Here is an 18,972-nt window from a genome sequence, read left to right as displayed (position 1 = left end):
GTGTGAATACATCTGAAGCAGGCTATTTCCTGCTGTGTGCTACACATTATGTGAGAGAGGACAGCAGAGGAAAAATATTCCAACCTGATTCTCCTAAAATTTATAAACATTCTTGTGTCGAAACTGCAAGATGTGCATGCTTGTTAGTCGCCTTTCAACCGCACAGCTTCCTGGAACAAAGTGTGATGTTCGATTGGATCAATGTGGCAATAGTAACAGGCTGGTGCATTCACTGATAGCACGTGGGCATCGTGTATGCTGCCTCCTGCGTGCTATATCCATATATTATTCAGGGCAGATGCATCAGAAGTGGCTATTTCCTGTTGTGTGCTACATGTGAGAAACAGCTGAGGAAATATATTCCAGCTCGATTCAACTAACAGTTGTTATGAATGCACTAAACCCATTTACCAGTGTTTTAAAGCCATTTTTTAAATTATGTTGAATGGGCAGTATGTGTGTGACACTTTGATTTGTGTAATTATTTAATGTTCAGGGTTTTTTGTTGTTGTTTTTCCTTCTCAGGGTTAAATGCTGTAGTTTTGTCTGTCAGGAGTGCTCTGCTGGAGAGAGGAGGAGGCAAAGGAGGAGGATGAGGAAGGGGTGAAAGAACACGTCCAGTGGTGGTCTGGGAGCTCTTTGTCCTTCAACAACAAACTGGACGCCCGGCCTCAACCCCCTCCCAGCATGCGTCTCTTCTTTTACTACTACTGCCCCCTGTTTGTCACCTGTCCTACCGCACCTTCTGACAACCGTCGAACAGCAGCAGCGTCCTTCATCCCCCACGACTTCCTCTTCTTCCCTCCGGCACACTGGGTGTTTGATGGGGGTGGGGGTGTTTTTCAGCACTGGGTGTGATTCCTTCCTGTGGTCTTTTGTGACACCAACCCTCTTGTCCTCCTGTGAATCCACACTTGTGTGACATAAACACTGCACTGGAAATACAGTATGTAAAGTTTTAAGTAAAATCTATTATCATTACTCTATTATTATGATTATTATTATAATTATTATTACACATTTGCAATTGTATATGTAATTTGTATAATTCAGAATTCTTGATGCCAGTGGTTTTTAGAGTTAAAGAAAATCTTTTTTTTTTCTCTATCTTTTTAAGGAAGCATGTCCCCCTGCCCCATATTTACAGTGGCTGTTTTTTATTGTGGCTATTAAGTGGAAAATGATATTGGCAGTTTTTGTAATTTGCTTCTTGTATGTTAGCTTTAACAGTGTGCCCAAACTCATGGTTAACATGTTTTTGATTGTGCGTTTGCAGTTTAATTTGTTCATTTTATTTAAATTTTATTTGTTTTTGTTCTTTTTTTTTTTTTGGAAGGGGTGCGTCTGATCGGCGTCCATGTAGAGATCGAGCCCTGAAGTGTGTGTATGAGTGTGCTGAGTAAATGCATGTTAGTCCAGTCACGATAAGTCGGTACAGTTGGAGGAACTTGTCGTTTCTCCCTTGCTGCAAAGTAAAAGGCAGGAGAACAGGTTCGCTTGACTCGGCTTCAAATCAAAGCAAACAGCGTGCAGCAGGAGTGCTGCTTTCCAACACCGGTGACGCCCTGATCTCTGACTGTCTGAGCTGATGGGTGTAAAACAAAACAGTCACAAGAACATGCATATGAAGAGGGGAATACGTTTGTCTCTGTGACCAGGATGCTTGATTCTAGAGTGATGTATCAAGCTGTTGTAAGAAAAATGTGTCACGGTGAAACTTCTGCTCCAATGAAGACTATTCATTGCAGGTATTTGAAAAAACACAGATGATTAGGAATGGTTATAAAGTAACTGAAGCTGAGTACATCATAGTGCCTGTTGCCTCTTAGGTTGTATAAATAATTTCTTTTGATGGGATAATTTGGCTTCTTTCAGGTGAATTATATGAGGCATTTATTCACATTCAGTATATTACTTACACTAGATCGAGGTCAGCAGGCGGCTAGCTTGGTGAAGCAGGGAGGAGTACTTTTATAGAGGCTGTATTGTACTGGGCTCGATTAACAGCAAAACCCAGTTAAAAGAAATTAAAGTTTGCATTATAATTTAGAATATTTTCAAACCTTTTCCAAGCTTGAACCTTACATGTCAGACAGCTCCATCTAATACAAAACCACAGGACTCCCTTGACAAAAACAGCTATTTTTAACTTGTGAAAGCTAGAAGTAACTGATGAAAGACACTGACTATGGAAATACCACCACACGACTCCTATTGAAACAAACTAAACTGTTTAAATGAGGCCAGATGCTTGTCCCAAAAGCTCCAAAATCAAAAAAATATTAATTTGCTGCATGACAAATAATAATGTTCCTGCGACTGAAACTTTACAGTGTTGAAGAAACGCTTGTAGAGTTTCAGGAGAATAACTCACGCCAAGCAACTCAATGTGAATTGGAACAAAGTGCTGTACTAAATTAATTACTAATGCATTTCATGACTTTCAAACAGATTAGAAAGGACCACAATTTATTAAACGATATCAGATATATGTATTTCATCTTATAGTGACCATCTTGTGAAGGTGAATGTGTTTTGTTATAACCAATAATGAATCAGATATGCAGAATATTATTATAGCGTACAGATAATTTGTTCTGAAATAGTCTGGTCAGAGTTGCTTTGACGTGCTGTTTCCTAAACCTTGCCTCTCTCATGAATCTCTGTGAATGCTGGTTCAGCCTTCACCCCACCTGGAGATGGTTTTATTTTCTGGTCAGTGGTGCAAAAAAGGTGTTTGGCGGAGAGATGGGATGTTGGGCGAGTCCTGCTGTTTGCTAGGTGACAGCTGAATACCAGAGCTGTGTGGTCTTTTCTGAACATGTGAGGTATTTTTAAGTTCCAAAAATCTCGGTGAAAAACAGCAGGTCCTTTTTTCCCTACTCAAAATGACAAAAGCAGTCAGCACATTCTCACTTCCAGAGCCACAGCACAGCAAGCTGGTGCAGCAGCTTTGTCTAAACGAAGCACACGCAGATTACAGGCGCTTAACGCCCATATCAGTGATGAAGAATGAAGGCTGCGTTTGGTTGGGCGTGTGCATTTCTCTAGTCTTTTGCCACAGGTGCAATATTTGTGTGAGTGTGTCTGCACGCATGTACATTGGTTGCTTTCAGTGTGTATTCTTTACAAGCCTGGGAGGATATTTTGGAAGTGTGTACAGTGTGGATGATGAAATGAGAAGGCTTTATTTTTCGGAGGACACATCAGTCCCCTGCCTTCAGCCCAGGACTCTGTTTTCATCTGCTTTCTTTCATGTTTTTTTTCTTTTTTTCATGCTTTTACTCTCTTATTTTGGTTTGTTTGTGTTACAGTAAAGTGTTATCAGCTTTTTATGATATAAAGTGCTTGTGCCAGAGGTGGCAGGACTGAACGGATGGACTTTGCAGCACTGAAAACTGATTTTGTGGAGGTTTGACGTTTCATCAGCTCCACTCTACTTTGCTCATCCACCATTGGCTGCCTTCACATTTGTCTCGCCCCTATTGGTCAGACCAAGAGAGAAAAAGAGCGCTCAGTCGTCTTGGTAAACAGTCCTCAGGTTTTAATTTATTTTGAATATTTATTTATTTATTGTAGTCGACATTTTTACTGTGCTTTGTTTCTTTTTTCGTTTCCTATTGTACAAATCATGCACTTGTACAAGTACTGTCTGCAGTTGTTTAAAGAGACGATGCTTCGTGTCAAAAACATGACTGCTTTTAAATGGATAGTACACCCAATCTGCATTCTGCATGTGTTTTTGTGTAACGACCAACATGGTGGAAATGACTTTTGCTTTTTCTGCTGTTTTTCTTCTGCAGATTTACATGTTTTGCTGTTTTATGTTGTCCATTTTTTCCTTCTACTTAATGTCATTACCACTTTTACAGAGTGGGATACATGTTTGCTTTGAAATTCATATGATGCAGGACTGTATTTTGTGTGAACTCTCCCACCAAACACTTCGCCTTTTTTATAGGATGGTGAAGATTTTGTCAGATTAACGTTTTGTTTATTTCCTGCAGTGAACAACAGAGATGTTGTATCATACTCGTGTCTCATCCAGTAATGATGTTCATGTCTAGTTCAGCCTGTTCTAATACTCAAAGGTCAAAGGTAACCTTTGACCACACATATGTGGGTGACCGTGCTAACCAAACATGACCCTGACCCCCCTCCAGAAGAAGAAAAAGCAGCATGTACAGTACAAAGGTGTCGTTCTTCTGTTCTTCTTTGTGTGTTTCTAAACTTTAAAATCATGATGAGATTCACATATTTAAAATGAGGGAGTTCACAGTATTACACAACTGCAACTAACAAGCAGAGTAGCTGGCCTTTTTTTCTTTGCATGACAGTCAACAGGACACTTGTTTTTACTTGTTTTTACTGTTTTTTGGTGTTTTTCTTTTTATTTGGATTCATTTTCTACTGAATGCTGGTATACTCGACCTTTCTCTCTCTATTTTCTCAGCTTTTTAAGTGCATATAACTATTTTTGTCTCCAGATGATATAATGAAGATGATTATAATGGTAATGAATATTACATACAGATTATAGCACTGAGGATGACTATGAGGAAGTTGACAGTTATGATGATGATGTGATGATGATTATTTGGCATGCTTCTCTATGGGGCTCTGTGTTGCCAGTGCAGACTGGCTGCCTTTTGTACATAGCTGAGTGACCGTCAGCACCAAGAGTCACTGCTGCTTCAAAGAGTAAAGATGCTCCAGCAGGGGGCGCTGTCACACAAAATAAAGCACAAACACACACTGACGCCAGCTTGATGCTTCTAATGTAGCTGCAGAATAACTTTAGATCAAACAGACAATCCAGTCAGAGACATCAGCAGTTCATCAGTGTAGAAGAAGAACCAGCTTCCATTCAGATTATTGATCAGGGCTGCACAGTTAGGACTAAAATGGCACTGATGCCTCTAATAAATCATCATCTGTGTGAATTATCAAAGGTGAAATAAGGAACAGTGATTCATTGTGCAGCCCTACATATAAACAACATGAAGTGTCCTCCTCTTGAGGCCAGTGTGAGCTCTGCTGCCTTCCTGTTATTTAGTCAGATGAAGCATCACTGACATGAGCTGGAGCCACTCTGAACTTCTGCCATCTTCTTTTTACAGTCACTGACTGAGCTGCACTGACAACACTGAGCCGGCTTCTCTTCATAGGGTGTCTTTCACTCTTTCCCCACTCCCTCTGTTTCCAACCTTGTTCCATCATTTCTCTGCAGTTGGCTCTTTCTACTTTCCCTTTGTCTCTTTTGTCACTTTGGGTTTCTTCTGTATAATAATATTAATCCTCTAGTTCTCTGATTCTTCTGATTATTGCTCTGTTCTCTTACGTGCTTCATGTGTTTCTCTAACTTCAAGAAAATGTGTTAAGGTGTTATCAATAAAATGACAGTTTAAATAGAAAGTTCAGTGTCCTTCTGTGTTTACAGACACAACAGACTGCAGCCAGGCTTTGATATATTTATTGACGGAAAATAATCCAGGAAATCAGGGAACTCATGTTTCCAACATTTTCATCATATTTGCTCTGCAGGTGGAAAAGAGGAAATCCACAGTTAACGAGACCAAATCCTGATTGTGCTGATGTGATCTGGAATATGAAGTGAGAGTTCACAGAAACACACTGGAACAAACAGCAGCTCCAACTGTACAAATGTTCAAGAATTATGAAATAAATGTTTTGGGTCAGTCAGTAGCAAAGAAAACAGTGTCTGTATCAGACAAAGCAATTTACACAGAACTTAGGAACAATCTAAAAAGAAAGAATGAACTTTAGTTTGTACGATAGTCAACATTATTCTGCAGTGACACATTTTAAAGAAAAACATGGCTGAATTATTACACCAATGTACATAATGGAGAACATGCTATAAGAAACACATTTATATGAAACAAATCACTTAAATTAATCACTGACAGATAAGTATCAAAAGAAGACATTTGGATTATTTATGAGTCATGTCTATTTATCATTTTGAAACCATTAAAGCATAAATTGTCACAATGCTGTCATTAGCCAATATGGATCTAAATAACTGATGAAGGAAAGGAAAGTGACATTCATCAGTGCTTGTTTATCAAAGTCACATCAATTTTGCACTGATTAAATCTTACAAAACAGTTTCATGAACACCTAATGACTTAAAAAAACCTTCTATTTATTTGGCAAAAAAGGCAAAAAATCAACCAAAAAAAGAACAAATAAACAAAAGGTTTTAAAGACCTTCAAACTGAATTTGCAACAAACCCAAAAAAAGATACTTATATCATTTAGTTTTGCTGTGTGTGTGTTTTGAAAATTATTTTTATCTTATTGTATAAAATGCTTTAGAGGCTAAACTTTCTTTCTGCAATTTCTCACATAAAAAATAACAACAGGAGTTGACTTAACTGAAAAACAATCAACCAAAAAACAAGCTGTAACCAAAAGGTTAAGAGAAAAGAAAACAAAAAGTTCACAGAGATCTTGTTGCAGTTTTCAGAGAAATCTCAGTCTGACACATTTTGATATCAGAGGTTTTGGCGTCTCCTGTGTTTCCAACACTGAAATATGGGAAGATTTTCTCAGTGAAAGTGTCTCTGTGAGTGCAGATGTGAGTCATGTCTTCAGGGTCATAGAAGGACACCTCCCCCCTGTCATAGTCCAGCTGGACTCTGATCCTCTGGAGACTCTTCTTCACTGTCACAGTCTGACCATCACAATTAGTATATTTTCCATTTTTATGCAATAAACACCAGATTCCATATTCTGGTGAAGCAAGAAGCTCTCCTTTCCTCTCAACTGATTCTTCACTTAAACCTATAACCCAGTCAGGATGGTCTCCCACCTCCACCTCCCAGCTGTGTTTCCCTGAGCTGAAGCCCTCAGAGCCAAAAACAGTGGGATATTTAATATTTCTCTCCTGATTATCAGGAAGCTGCTGCTCTGTGTCTCCACATCTCACACTGGTCAGATCATCAGACAGATAGAGACAGCCACTTGCAGTGTTTGGGTCCAGAATGACAGGACTGAAGTGGACCTTCTCCTTCATCTTCTCCCACACTCTGAAGGACAGGTTGCCCAGGTGTTTGGCCACATCTATCAGTGCTCCTGAGACCAGCTGTGGATCTGACACTGAGCTCTGGGCTCTGGCTCTGCTCTGAGTGTCTTTATAACTGCTGAGGAATGGCACGCTGTGTTTCTGCAGCTCTTCTTCAACAGCAGAGATGCTGTCTGACAGAGAGGAGATCTGCTCCTCAATCATCTTCATCTCTCTGCTGATAGTCCTCCCCTTCTGCTCCTCTTCCTCCCTCAGAGCTGCCAGTCTGGACTCCTCTTCCTCTTTCAGGAACTGCTGGAGCTTGTTGAACTCTGCTCTGATCTGCCTCTCTGTGGACAACAGCTGCTTCTTCATGTATTCACTCATTTCATTGTATGTTTCCTCCACTTGTTTGTATTTGTTCCTCTTGTCCTGCAGAGACTTTAAGTCAGATTTCAGCTGCTCCTTCAGGTCACTGACTGCTTCTTCTACAGGAACCACTTTGTGACTCTGGTGGAGAGAAAAGTCACACACAGGACACACAGCTCTGTCTTCATCCTCACAGTACCAGTAAGGGACGTCTGGATGTTTATCACACACCACCTCCTCCTTCTCTTCCTCCTTTTCTTTTTCTGTCTCAGGTGAGCTCTCACTGCGCCTCTTAGTAAAGGAGTCAGCAAGTTCTTTGAGAGAAACGTTTATAGATGTTTGATCCCTTGAAGATTTTCTTTTACAAATGGGACAGCTTTTGTTTTTAGCTTGTTCCCAGAATTTCTGCAGGCAGCTTGAACAGAAGCTGTGGTTGCAGCTCAGAGACACAGGATCTCTGAAAGTCTCTGAACACACATGGCAGCTCAGGTAACCTAAAAGCAATTTCTCAGCCATCCCTGATAATTTACAGATTATTTAAAGGACAAGACTCACCGAAATACAGTCACTCTGACTTTTGAACTAAATTGTATTCATCAGTACAGAGCTCAGCCTTTAATGTAATGCGTTCCCGGGTGATCGTCAAAGCGAGTCTTCAGGTTTCATTTACTCTCTTGTGGGTGGAGCTGATATCAATGACCCCGCCATTTCGCACTGTCTCCACTAGATGGTGCAGTTTTTCAGAGTGTTAAAGAAATACTGCATCAGACATGCTGATAGCCTCTCTGTGTCTGTGAACTTGTGCAGAAATACTGTTCAGTTGCACTGCTGTTTTAAAGGCAGGGTACACACTGAGCAGGTCAACAATCTGTGGCAGGGTAAAAAAAAAAAATAGAGACAGACAGACAATTTAGGATCATCAGTTAACCTAACTTGCATGTGTTTGAACTGTGGGAGGAAGCCAGATTACTCAGACTGAACCCACAGAGACACATGAAGAACATCTAAACTCTGCAGAGAAAACCCCCACCCTGAATTTAAACCCAGGAACATGTTGCTGTGAGGTGACAGGACTAACCACTGCATCACTCTTCACTAGGATTAATCTGAAAATGTTCTAAACAACATGCAGTGGTAGGTCAACTCTAAAGTGTGCGGTGACATTATTTCTTTTTTTTCTTTTTTCTTTTTTTTTGCCAAACCAGCATTTTATCCAAATAAAGGTTTAAAGACTAATAATTTATTCTTTGGGAAAGTTGCATCACTTACCACTTTCTCTGTTCTGAGAATATATCAAACAACCGAGACTGAAACTGATCACATAATTTTTAAGAGACTTTATTCCAACTAAACTCTGTTTCGCAGTTTATGGCGTGTTTTATTTCCCTTTTAATTAGAAATCATTAATAAGATCAGCATCTCTTCTTGTCATGACGTCTCTCCTGCTGCCCAGGACCTGATGTATCAGTCTTTAGGGATGCCTCAGTCTACCCTGCAACAGTACAAATCGCATCATAGAACATGAGCATGTACTGCCTACAGTGCCACTAGGAAACTATGATCTCCAGCAGGCCTGGGAATCAATAACCTGGTCCACTCACTCACTCACTCACTCACTCACTCACTCACTCACTCACTCACTCACTCACTCAGTATAATTCAAAGTAATATCTTTAAACTGGACTTACTGTCCAGTGCAACCTTCAGGTAACATGAAAATATTATGTTTACATTTTCTGTCAAAGACATTTCTCTATACAATACAGAACAGAAGGTCCCGTGATGATGTAACTGCCTTTGTCACCTGGATCTCTGGGAAGGATAACCATGTCTTTGTGACACCACCATGAAACTGCAGTTTCTCTTTACATGTCTAATCCTTGTAGCCGATTTAGACACCAACATGTCAGATGAGGCATCGCTGAGATGAGCTGGAGACACTCTAAACTTCTGCCATCTTCTTTCTCCAGCCAGTGACAACACTGAGTCAGCTTCTCAGGGTGTCTTTCACACTTTCCCCACTGCCTCTGTTTCCAACCTTAGTGCATAATTTCTCTGCAGTTGGCTCTTTCTACTTTCCCTTTGTCTCTTTTTTTCATTGTGGCGGGGCGTGAACTGTGGTGCCGCTGTAGGTGAGGCGAACACACCAAAGCAGCATCCACAGTCACGCCTCTCCGGCATAAAACAATGAACTGAGTCCACAGTTAATGTTGTTGTTGTGTACAAGTTGCTGGCAGCAGGGAAGCTGCAGCTGAGGTGTGTTGTGACAGCAACTGTGCAATAAAAGTGGTTAAAGATGCTGAAAAGCATAAGTGTGTCATCGGTTCTGTTGTGGGTCGTTTACAGTCATGTTTGGTTTCTTCTCTATGATATTATTAATGCTATACTTCTCACTCTGTGGACTATTGCCCACATGTAACTTCCAGAAAATATGTCTGTAAAATAAAATAGAAAATTCAGAGTTCTTCTGAGTTTACAGACATATCAAACAGCAGCCAGGCTTTGATATTTTTATTGACAGAAAACTCAAGATTTTGTCACAGTAACTGTGTTCATCCTAATAATGGATTGCATTTATATAGCACTTTTCTAGGCACCCAAAGCACTTTACAATTCCACTATTCATTCACTCTCACATTCATACACTCATACACTGGTGGAGGCAAACCACAATCAAACATAATAATGCTCTTTATTATCTTCTAAGCTTTTTGTAAAAAAAAATATTTGAAAATCCATGGACAAAAACAACAATATATATTTTAGCATTAAAATATCATTTCAGTTAAAGAGGATGTTTACTTTCATGAATGAACCATTACAGAAACATAAAAAATAGTTTCATTTAAGGTGGCTGAGCCATAAATTTTACACAGGATGGTGGTCTATTTTTCTTTTTTATCACTTCCACCTCACTTTTGAAGAAATCTCATTGGACACATTTTGGTATCAGAGGTTTTGGCAACTCCTGCTTCTCCAATACTAAAATATGGGAAGAGGTTCTCAGTGAAAGTGTCTCTGTGAGTGTAGATCAGAGTCATGTCTTCAGGGTCATAGAAGGACACCTCCCCCCTGTCATAGTCTTTCCCTTTTGTCTCTTATTGTCATGTTGGATTTCTTCTGTATAATAATATTAATCCTTAAGTTCTCTGGTTCTTCAGATTATTGCTTTATTCTCTTAGGTGATGCACATGTTTCTCTAACTTCATGAAGATGTGTTAATGTGTTATCAGTAAAATGAAAGTTTAAATACAGTAATAGTAAAACAATAAGAGTTAAGAGATAAAATTTCCTTTGATGTTTATAGCCAGAATCAGAGAGACTTTGTTTATCCCCAACAGGCAATTAAGACAACTCAAAATGCAGCCAGACTGTAAAAATGTTCAAGAATTATAAAACGTTTCGGGTCAGTCGGTAGCAAAAAAAAACAGTATCTGTATCACACAGAACTTAAAAAAAGTTTTATGAACACCGAATGACTTTAAAACCGGTATATATTTGGAAAAAAGGCAGAAAATCAATAAAAGAGGAACAAGTAAAATTTTTTAAAGACCTTTAAACTGAATTTGCAACAAAAAAAATTACACTTATGATTCAGTTTTCCTCTCTGCGCTTTGAAAATAATTTCTATCTCATTGTATAAATTGCTTCAGGTGCTAAAATTTTCTTTCTGCAATTTCTCACATAAAACATAACAACAGGAGTTAACAGAATTGAAAAAGCAAACAAACAAATAACCACAAAACAAGCTGTAACAAAAGGGAGAATGCTTGAAACAAGAGAAAAGAAAAGAAAAGAAAAGAAAAGAAAAAATAAAATAAAAGAGAAAAACTCACAGATACCTCGTTGGAATTTCTGGAGAAATCTCAGTCTCACAGATTTTGATATCAGAGGTTTTGGCGTCTCCTGCCTCTCCAATACTGAAATATGGGAAGAGTTTCTCAGTGAAAGTGTCTCTGTGAGTGTAGATGTGAGTCATGTCTTCAGGGTCATAGAAGGACACCTCCCCCCTGTCATAGTCCAGCTGGACTCTGATCCTCTGGAGGCTCTTCTTCACTGTCACAGTCTGACCACCACCATTAGTGTATTTTCCACTGCAATGCACGAAACACCAGATTCCATATTCTGGTGAAGCAAAAATCTTTCCCTTTCTGTCAACTGACTCTTTAACTAAACCCACAAGCCAGGCAGGATGATCTCCCACCTCCACCTCCCAGCTGTGTTTCCCTAAGCTGAAGCCCTCAGAGCCAAAAACATCAGCAGACTCTGTGTTTCTCTCTGGATTATCAGGAAGCTGCTGCTCTGTGTCTCCACATCTCACACTGGTCAGATCCTCAGACAGATAGAGCCAGCAACTTGCAGTGTTTGGGTCCAGAATGACAGGACTGAAGTGGACCTTCTCCTTCATCTTCTCCCACACTCTGAAGGACAGGTTGCCCAGGTGTTTGGCCACATCTATCAGTGCTCCTGAGACCAGCTGTGGATCTGACACTGAGCTCTGGGCTCTGGCTCTGCTCTGAGTGTCTTTATAACTGCTGAGGAATGGCACGCTGTGTTTCTGCAGCTCTTCTTCAACAGCAGAGATGCTGTCTGACAGAGAGGAGATCTGCTCCTCAATCATCATCATCTCTCTGCTGATAGTCCTCCCCTTCTGCTCCTCTTCCTCCCTCAGAGCTGCCAGTCTGGACTCCTCTTCCTCTTTCAGGAACTGCTGGAGCTTGTTGAACTCTGCTCTGATCTGCCTCTCTGTGGACAACAGCTGCTTCTTCATGTGTTCACTCATTTCATTGTATGTTTTCTCCACTTGTCTGTATTTGTTCCTCTTGTCCTGCAGAGACTTTAAGTCAGATTTCAGCTGCTCCTTCAGGTCACTGACTGCTTCTTCTACAGGAACCACTTTGTGACTCTGGTGGAGAGAAAACTCACACACAGGACACACAGCTCTGTCTTCATCCTCACAGTACCAGTAAGGGACGTCTGGATGTTTATCACACACCACCTCCTCCTTCTCTTCCTCCTTTTCTTTTAGTGACTCAGGTGAGCTCTCACTCTGCCTCTTAGCAAAGGAGTCAGCAAGTTCTTTGAGAGCAAAGTTCATGGATGGTTCATCCTTTGAAGATTTTCTTTTACAAATGGGACAGTTTTTGTTTTTAGTTTGTTCCCAGAATTTCTGCAGGCAGCTTGAACAGAAGCTGTGGTTGCAGCTCAGAGACACAGGATCTCTGAAAGTCTCTGAACACACATGGCAGCTCAGATAGTTTTCAAAAAGTGCGAATTTCTCCGCCATTTTCCAGGTTTTGGTTTTAATGACTCACCGAAATACGACCTCTTTGCTTGATAATGCCGCAGAGCGCAGGTTTTAATGTAAAGGCGTCTTCAGCGTGGTCGACAATGAGTTTAAGTTTCATTTACTCTGTTAGGGGCGGAGCTGATAGTAATGTATTTGCTATTTTATTATATTCTCACTAGATGGCGCTGTGTCTGTGTTATAGATGTTGAATACGCCACCAGACTACCGCTGATAGTCTCTATGCTTCAGAGAGAAATGTGACTGAACCAATATTAATATGCGTCGTTTTTTAAATTCTGGTTTGAACTTAGGCTGCACTGACCTGTCATTAATAAATGCTTCTCTTGGTGACGGTCATTGATCCTCTGGAGACTCTTCTTCACTCTCAGAGTCTGATAAACGACATCAGTGTATTTTCCACTCTCATAATTTAAACACCAGGTTCCAGTTTCTGGTGAAATGAATGATTCATTCTTGTCAGCTGACACTTTTATTAAACCCACACTCAGGATGGTCTCCCACCTCCCAGCTGTGTTTCCCTGAGCTGAAGCCCCCAGAGCCAAAAACGTCGGGATACTTAATGTTTCTCTCTGGATTGTCAGAAATCTGCTGTTTTTTAAATCCAAGTCTCACACTGGTCAGATCATCAGACAGATAGAAACGGGGGTTTGCAGTGTTTGGGTCCAGAATGACAGGACTGAAGTGGACCTTCTCCTTCATCTTCTCCCACACTCTGAAGGACAGGTTGCCCAGTCGCCAGTCAGAGACATCAGCGGTTCATCAGTGTAGAAGAAGAACCAGCTTCCATTCAGATTATTGATCAGGGCTGCACAGTTAGGACTAAAATGGCACTGATGCCTCTAATAAATCATCATTCTGCATGAATTATGAAAGGTGAGATAAGGAACAGTGATTGATTGTGCAGCCCTGCATATAAACTACATGAAGTGTCCTCCTCTTGAGGCCAGTGTGAGCTCTGCTGCCTTCCAGTTATTTAGTCAGATGAAGCATCACTGAGATGAGCTGGAGCCACTCTGAACTTCTGCCATCTTCTTTTTACAGTCACTGACTGAGCTGCACTGACAACACTTTCACTCTTTCCCCACTCCCTCTGTGTCCAACCTTGTTCCATCATTTCTCTGCAGTTGGCTCTTTCTACTTTCCCTTTGTCTCTTTTTGTCACTTTGGGTTTCTTCTGTATAATAATATTAATCCTCTAGTTCTCTGATTCTTCTGATTATTGCTCTGTTCTCTTACGTGCTTCACGTGTTTCTCTAACTTAGAGAAGATGTTATCAATAAAATGACAGTTTAAATAGAAAGTTCAGTGTCCTTCTGTGTTTACAGACACATCAGACTGCAGCCAGGCTTTGATATATTTTACTGACAGAAAAACAGGAGATTAATGAACTTGTTTTTCTGATATTTTCATCATATTTGTTCATCAGGTGAAAAACTGGAACTCCACAGTTAACAAGACTAAATCCTGAATGTGCTGATGTGTGTTTTACATCTGCAACATGAAATAAGTCCGAAAACACTGAGCAGCAGCTCCAAGTGGGAAAAAGGATCATGGGGGGGAAAAAGAACAAAATATTAAACAAAACAAAACAAACAAACAAAACAAACAAAAAACGATAACGTGATTAACCTGAAGATGGATAATTGCAACAATTAAAACAGATGTCTCACAAATAGTCAGTCGTCATTTAAACAAACCGGAGGAGTGATATAAATCGTGTTTAAGAATATCAAACATGGACGGAATTGTAAAACAGGTTACAAAAATATTTAACACAAAAAGTATATAAGAGTTGATACTGATGTGTGGTAAAGAAATAACAAGGAACAAAAAATAACAACTCATTGAACTCTGAACTTCTGCTCTCTGTTATCTCCACTCACTGCCTGAGCCGCACAGACATCACTGAGCCGGGTTCTCTTCACAGAGTGTCTTCCTAAACTTACTCCATCATTTCTTTTCAGGTGGTTGTTTCTAGGTTCTCTTTGTCTCTTTTTGTCACTTTGGATTTCTTCTGTACAATAATATTAATCCTCTATGTCTCTGATTTTTCTGATTATTGTGGTGTTATTTATCAAATTGTAATTAAATTCTGTGTTTGAAGAAATATCAAACTGTAGCGAGGAGTTCATATTTTTTATTGACAGAAAAACTCAAAAGATCAATAAACTTGTGATTCTGACATTTTTATCATATTTGCAATACCTGCACTTTAAAAATAAAAAATAAAACAGGAAATCCAGAGTTAACACAACAAAATCCTGAATGTGCTGATGTGTTGTTTCACATCTGGAATATGAAGTGGGAGTTTCCTGAAACACACTGGAACAAACAACAGATCCAGCTGTACAAATTGCTGTTCAGCCATCAATGTGCATCCACAGTTAGGTAACTCTGCTTCCCAGTGTTACATTTATGTTGTATTAAAACAAAGACAAATAGAGATCCAGATTTTCTTTGTATGAAGAAAACAGAAAAATATACAGAAGATTTTGAGACAGTAATCTGCACTGATGTGCATTACAGCAGAATAAGTGTTGCATCAAAGTCCACAATTGGATTCGTTTTGCACAGTAACACATAGTGTGTTATTACAAAACATTTAACAAGAAAAAATAACACAATTTCCTGAACGCTTTAAAACAGAGATTAGAGTTTAATATAAATATATTAGTGTCCACTTGAATCTGTGAATGTGCTGCTATATTTGGGAGACAGTGACTTTGATAAATGATATCAAAATATCATAAAATATCATCCTAGTTACAGATATTTATCTGACTCATCATATGTTTGGAAATATTTAAATGTTCATTAATAATTTGATGAAAAAGTTGGAGATTTTAAACAGAGGGGCAAATACCAAAATCAAAGAAAGTGACATTGATATCAGCTACCAGGATCATTGTTATCAATCTCATATTTAGTGGATATTTGAAACCAACTGTTAAATAATATTGCATATTCTCAAAAACCAGACAAACTACATTCATAACTTTGTTTAATATAAAATATTATAATGTATAATAATTTTAGACCTCCTTCAAGTTTTCAATCAAATCTCAGTCTCACAGATTTTGATATCAGATGTTTTTCGACTTCCATCCTCTCCAAAACTGAAATATGGGAAGAGTTTCTCAGTGAAAGTGTCTCTGTGAGTGTAGATCAGAGTCATGTCTTCAGGGTCATAGAAGGACACCTCCCCCATGTCATAGTCCAGCTGGACTCTGATCCTCTGGAGACTCTTCTTCAGTGTGAGAGTCTGACCGTCACGGTTAAAGTATTTTCCATTACAATACAACAAACACCAGAATCCACAGTCTGGTGAGCCAAAAGACATCCCCTTCCTGTCAAGTGACTCTTTAGCTAAACCTACAAAATAGCTAGGATGGTCTCCCACCTCCACCTCCCAGCTGTGTTTCCCTGAGCTGAAACTCTCAGAGCCAAAAACAGTTATGTAGTAAGTGTTTCTCTCTGGATTATCAGGAAGCTGCTGTTTTGTGTCTCCATGTCTCACACTGGTCAGATCATCAGACAGATAGAGAGAGGAGTGTGCAGTGTTTGGGTCCAGAATGACAGGACTGAAGTGGACCTTCTCCTTCATCTTCTCCCACACTCTGAAGGACAGGTTGCCCAGGTGTTTGGCCACATCTATCAGTGCTCCTGAGACCAGCTGTGGATCTGACACTGAGCTCTGGGCTCTGGCTCTGCTCTGAGTGTCTTTATAACTGCTGAGGAATGGCACGCTGTGTTTCTGCAGCTCTTCTTCAACAGCAGAGATGCTGTCTGACAGAGAGGAGATCTGCTCTTCAATCATCTTCATCTCTCTGCTGATAGTCCTCCCCTTCTGCTCCTCTTCCTCCCTCAGAGCTGCCAGTCTGGACTCCTCTTCCTCTTTCAGGAACTGCTGGAGCTTGTTGAACTCTGCTCTGATCTGCCTCTCTGTGGACAACAGCTGCTTCTTCATGTGTTCCCTCATTTCATTGTATGTTTCCTCCACTTGTTTGTATTTGTTCCTCTTGTCCTGCAGAGACTTTAAGTCAGATTTCAGCTGCTCCTTCAGGTCACTGACTGCTTCTTCTACAGGAACCACTTTGTGACTCTGGTGGAGAGAAAACTCACACACGGTACACACAGCTCTCTTCTCGTCCACACAGAACAGTTTAGGCACTTCCTCATGTTTACTGCAAATCATTTCCGACACCTTCTTTTCTTTTAGTGTCTCAGATGATCCAACTTTCTGTCTCTTAGTAAAAGAGTCAGCAAGTTCTTTTAGTGCAAAGTTCACATCTTGATAATCTTTTGAAGATTTTCTTTTACAAATGGGACAGTTTTGGTTTTTAGCTTGTTCCCAGAATTTCTGCAGGCAGCTTGAACAGAAGTTGTGGTCGCAGCTCAGAGACACAGGATCTCTGAAAGTCTCTGAACACACATAGCAGCTCAGGTAATTTTCCACAAGTTTCTCAGCCATTTCAGCTAGTTTCCCGGTGTTCTTAAATGTTCAAACTTACCAAAATACAGCTGCTGACTAGTATTTTAGGTACTTTGTCTTGTCCAGTACAGAATGTACTAATGTAATGGCGTCTTCGCACTGAATGACAAAACGTGTCTGTTAGTTTCATTTACGCAAAGGTGGAGCAGGTAACTGCAATAAACCTGGTATTTGACTTTGTCCCCACTAGATGATGTAGTTGTTATGTTTTCAACCAGACTACAAAACACTGGTAGCTCCTGAAGAAAAACAGAGACTTAAACTGAGAGTCTGTTGTTTATTTCACCAGCTTAGCTCAATACAATCAGACATGTAACCAAAAGAATACATTAAAAAACTATTATCAACAGAAACGTTTTAATTTCACTACATATGATGCCAAAATGATTAAATTCAATACAAAAGAGTTCTAATCGCCTCAGCCGATCAATTGGAACCGCCAAAAGTCTAATAATTAGGGGTGCAACAATACATGTATCTGTATTGAACCGTTCGATACAGTGCTTTCGGTTCAGTACACTTATGTATTGAACAATACACAATTTTTAATCCATTTTATCAACTTCTCTTCTGATGATGCTGTCTGTGTTGAGAGGTCAGTGGATCTGCGTTCGACTACTCCGCCTAGGCTGTATTATCGAGCGCAGATCCACTGAGCGCCGTCCATATGCATTCACTCAAGTTGTGTCCCAATCCAGCGACCGCACGCTTCGGACGGCGCGTACTAGCAAGTACCAGAAGTGCGGAAGTGAGAGGCTTGTGAAATGGGGCGGTCTGGCCGTCGTCGCGCTGCTCAGGTTGCCTAGCAACCACGATACTAACCGCGAGAAACGTTTCATACAGCATTGTTTGACAGAAATGAAGGAGGAAAAATGTTTTGTTGTTCATTCATTATTTTTTTTATGACATCACTTTGATTAGTTGAGTATCTAATAAAGATAAAGTATCTTATCTTATCTTATCTGAGGCTGAGACCACGGGACTGTAAAAACATGATTGTTGGGCTTCATTTCTGTACTTAACAGTCATTTCAAGATTAGTTATTAAATAACAATTAGCTAATGTTCATGAGACTAAAGTCATCTCACTTTGGTAATATAAATATAATATGGCCAATATTATATGTATTGTCAGATTATTATATTACAGCAGTGAGCTTGAACTCTGTGTCAAAGATTCAAGTTGTAGTATTTATATATCCTATCACCTTAAATCTTCACTCAAAGACAAGTTTCTTTGACAGTGTATATATAGATGTATTATATATAAGAGACAAATAGTGTTCGTTTAATTTGTTGGCATTACTAAATTTGGCTCAATGCTTACATATATGTGTAAAAAGAAAATGTACGACCTGTGATAACTGTTTCTGATTCTGTCATACAGAATAGATATCAGAGCCTTAAACAGGCTGACTTCTGCTAAATGGGTCAAACTGGGCAGAAAGTATACAAACACATAACATCCTTATAGAATATGATGCAACACTATAGATAAACTTACCTCAGACTATATAAAGCATACAAACAATTACAGCAATATGATGCAACAAACACAGCAGTACTACTAATCCAAAATACTCAAAGCTTCATAGAATTGAAACAAACATTTATTTTTAGCTCCATTCTGCTGCTGATACATACTTTAGGTTTCTGAATATTAAACTTGTTTCTGCCGTTCATTGTTTTTATCTTGAAGGCCCTGAGTACTTTCTCCCACACTGAAAACACTGGAATGATAAAATTATTTGAACATTACCTAATAAGACTG

At 39.6% G+C, this 18,972-nt stretch overlaps 4 protein-coding genes across 29 annotated transcripts in view; 1 reads left to right on the top strand and 3 right to left on the bottom strand.

Annotated features, from left to right (window-relative positions):
- The window catches only part of LOC134638406 (calcium/calmodulin-dependent protein kinase type II subunit beta), a 76,632-nt gene extending 71,217 nt beyond the window's left edge, over positions 1 to 5,415 (top strand). For all 26 annotated transcript variants that reach the window (XM_063488987.1, XM_063488983.1, XM_063488974.1 and 23 more), the window contains one exon: positions 526 to 5,415. The gene's annotated coding sequence lies outside the window, so the exon portion shown is untranslated. The remainder of the gene's footprint in view (positions 1 to 525) is intronic.
- A 1,051-nt stretch (positions 5,416 to 6,466) lies between these two features.
- Positions 6,467 to 7,915, bottom strand: LOC134638356 (nuclear factor 7, brain-like). Its single transcript, XM_063488865.1, has one exon. It carries the CDS (start codon positions 7,913 to 7,915, stop codon positions 6,467 to 6,469), a length of 1,449 nt encoding a protein of 482 aa, XP_063344935.1.
- A 3,316-nt stretch (positions 7,916 to 11,231) lies between these two features.
- LOC134638355 (nuclear factor 7, brain-like) lies at positions 11,232 to 12,686 on the bottom strand. The gene has a single exon (XM_063488864.1). The coding sequence runs from the start codon at positions 12,684 to 12,686 to the stop codon at positions 11,232 to 11,234; it is 1,455 nt and encodes a 484-aa protein (XP_063344934.1).
- Positions 12,687 to 15,765: 3,079 nt separating this feature from the next.
- On the bottom strand, positions 15,766 to 17,181 carry LOC134638354 (nuclear factor 7, brain-like). The gene has a single exon (XM_065471814.1). The coding sequence runs from the start codon at positions 17,179 to 17,181 to the stop codon at positions 15,766 to 15,768; it is 1,416 nt and encodes a 471-aa protein (XP_065327886.1).
- Between the last annotated feature and the right edge of the window lie 1,791 nt (positions 17,182 to 18,972).

This window comes from Pelmatolapia mariae, linkage group LG12 (assembly GCF_036321145.2).
Source record: "Pelmatolapia mariae isolate MD_Pm_ZW linkage group LG12, Pm_UMD_F_2, whole genome shotgun sequence".
In the NCBI taxonomy this organism is placed as follows: domain Eukaryota; kingdom Metazoa; phylum Chordata; class Actinopteri; order Cichliformes; family Cichlidae; genus Pelmatolapia; species Pelmatolapia mariae.
Note: the sequence above shows the minus strand (reverse complement) of the source record. Positions and strands in the feature narration are given on the sequence as shown.

Coding starts and splice junctions, on each gene's coding strand:
- LOC134638356 (XM_063488865.1), bottom strand. CDS start 7,915: ATGGCTGAGAAATTGCTTTTAGGTTACCTGAGCTGCCATGTGTGTTCA.
- LOC134638355 (XM_063488864.1), bottom strand. CDS start 12,686: ATGGCGGAGAAATTCGCACTTTTTGAAAACTATCTGAGCTGCCATGTG.
- LOC134638354 (XM_065471814.1), bottom strand. CDS start 17,181: ATGGCTGAGAAACTTGTGGAAAATTACCTGAGCTGCTATGTGTGTTCA.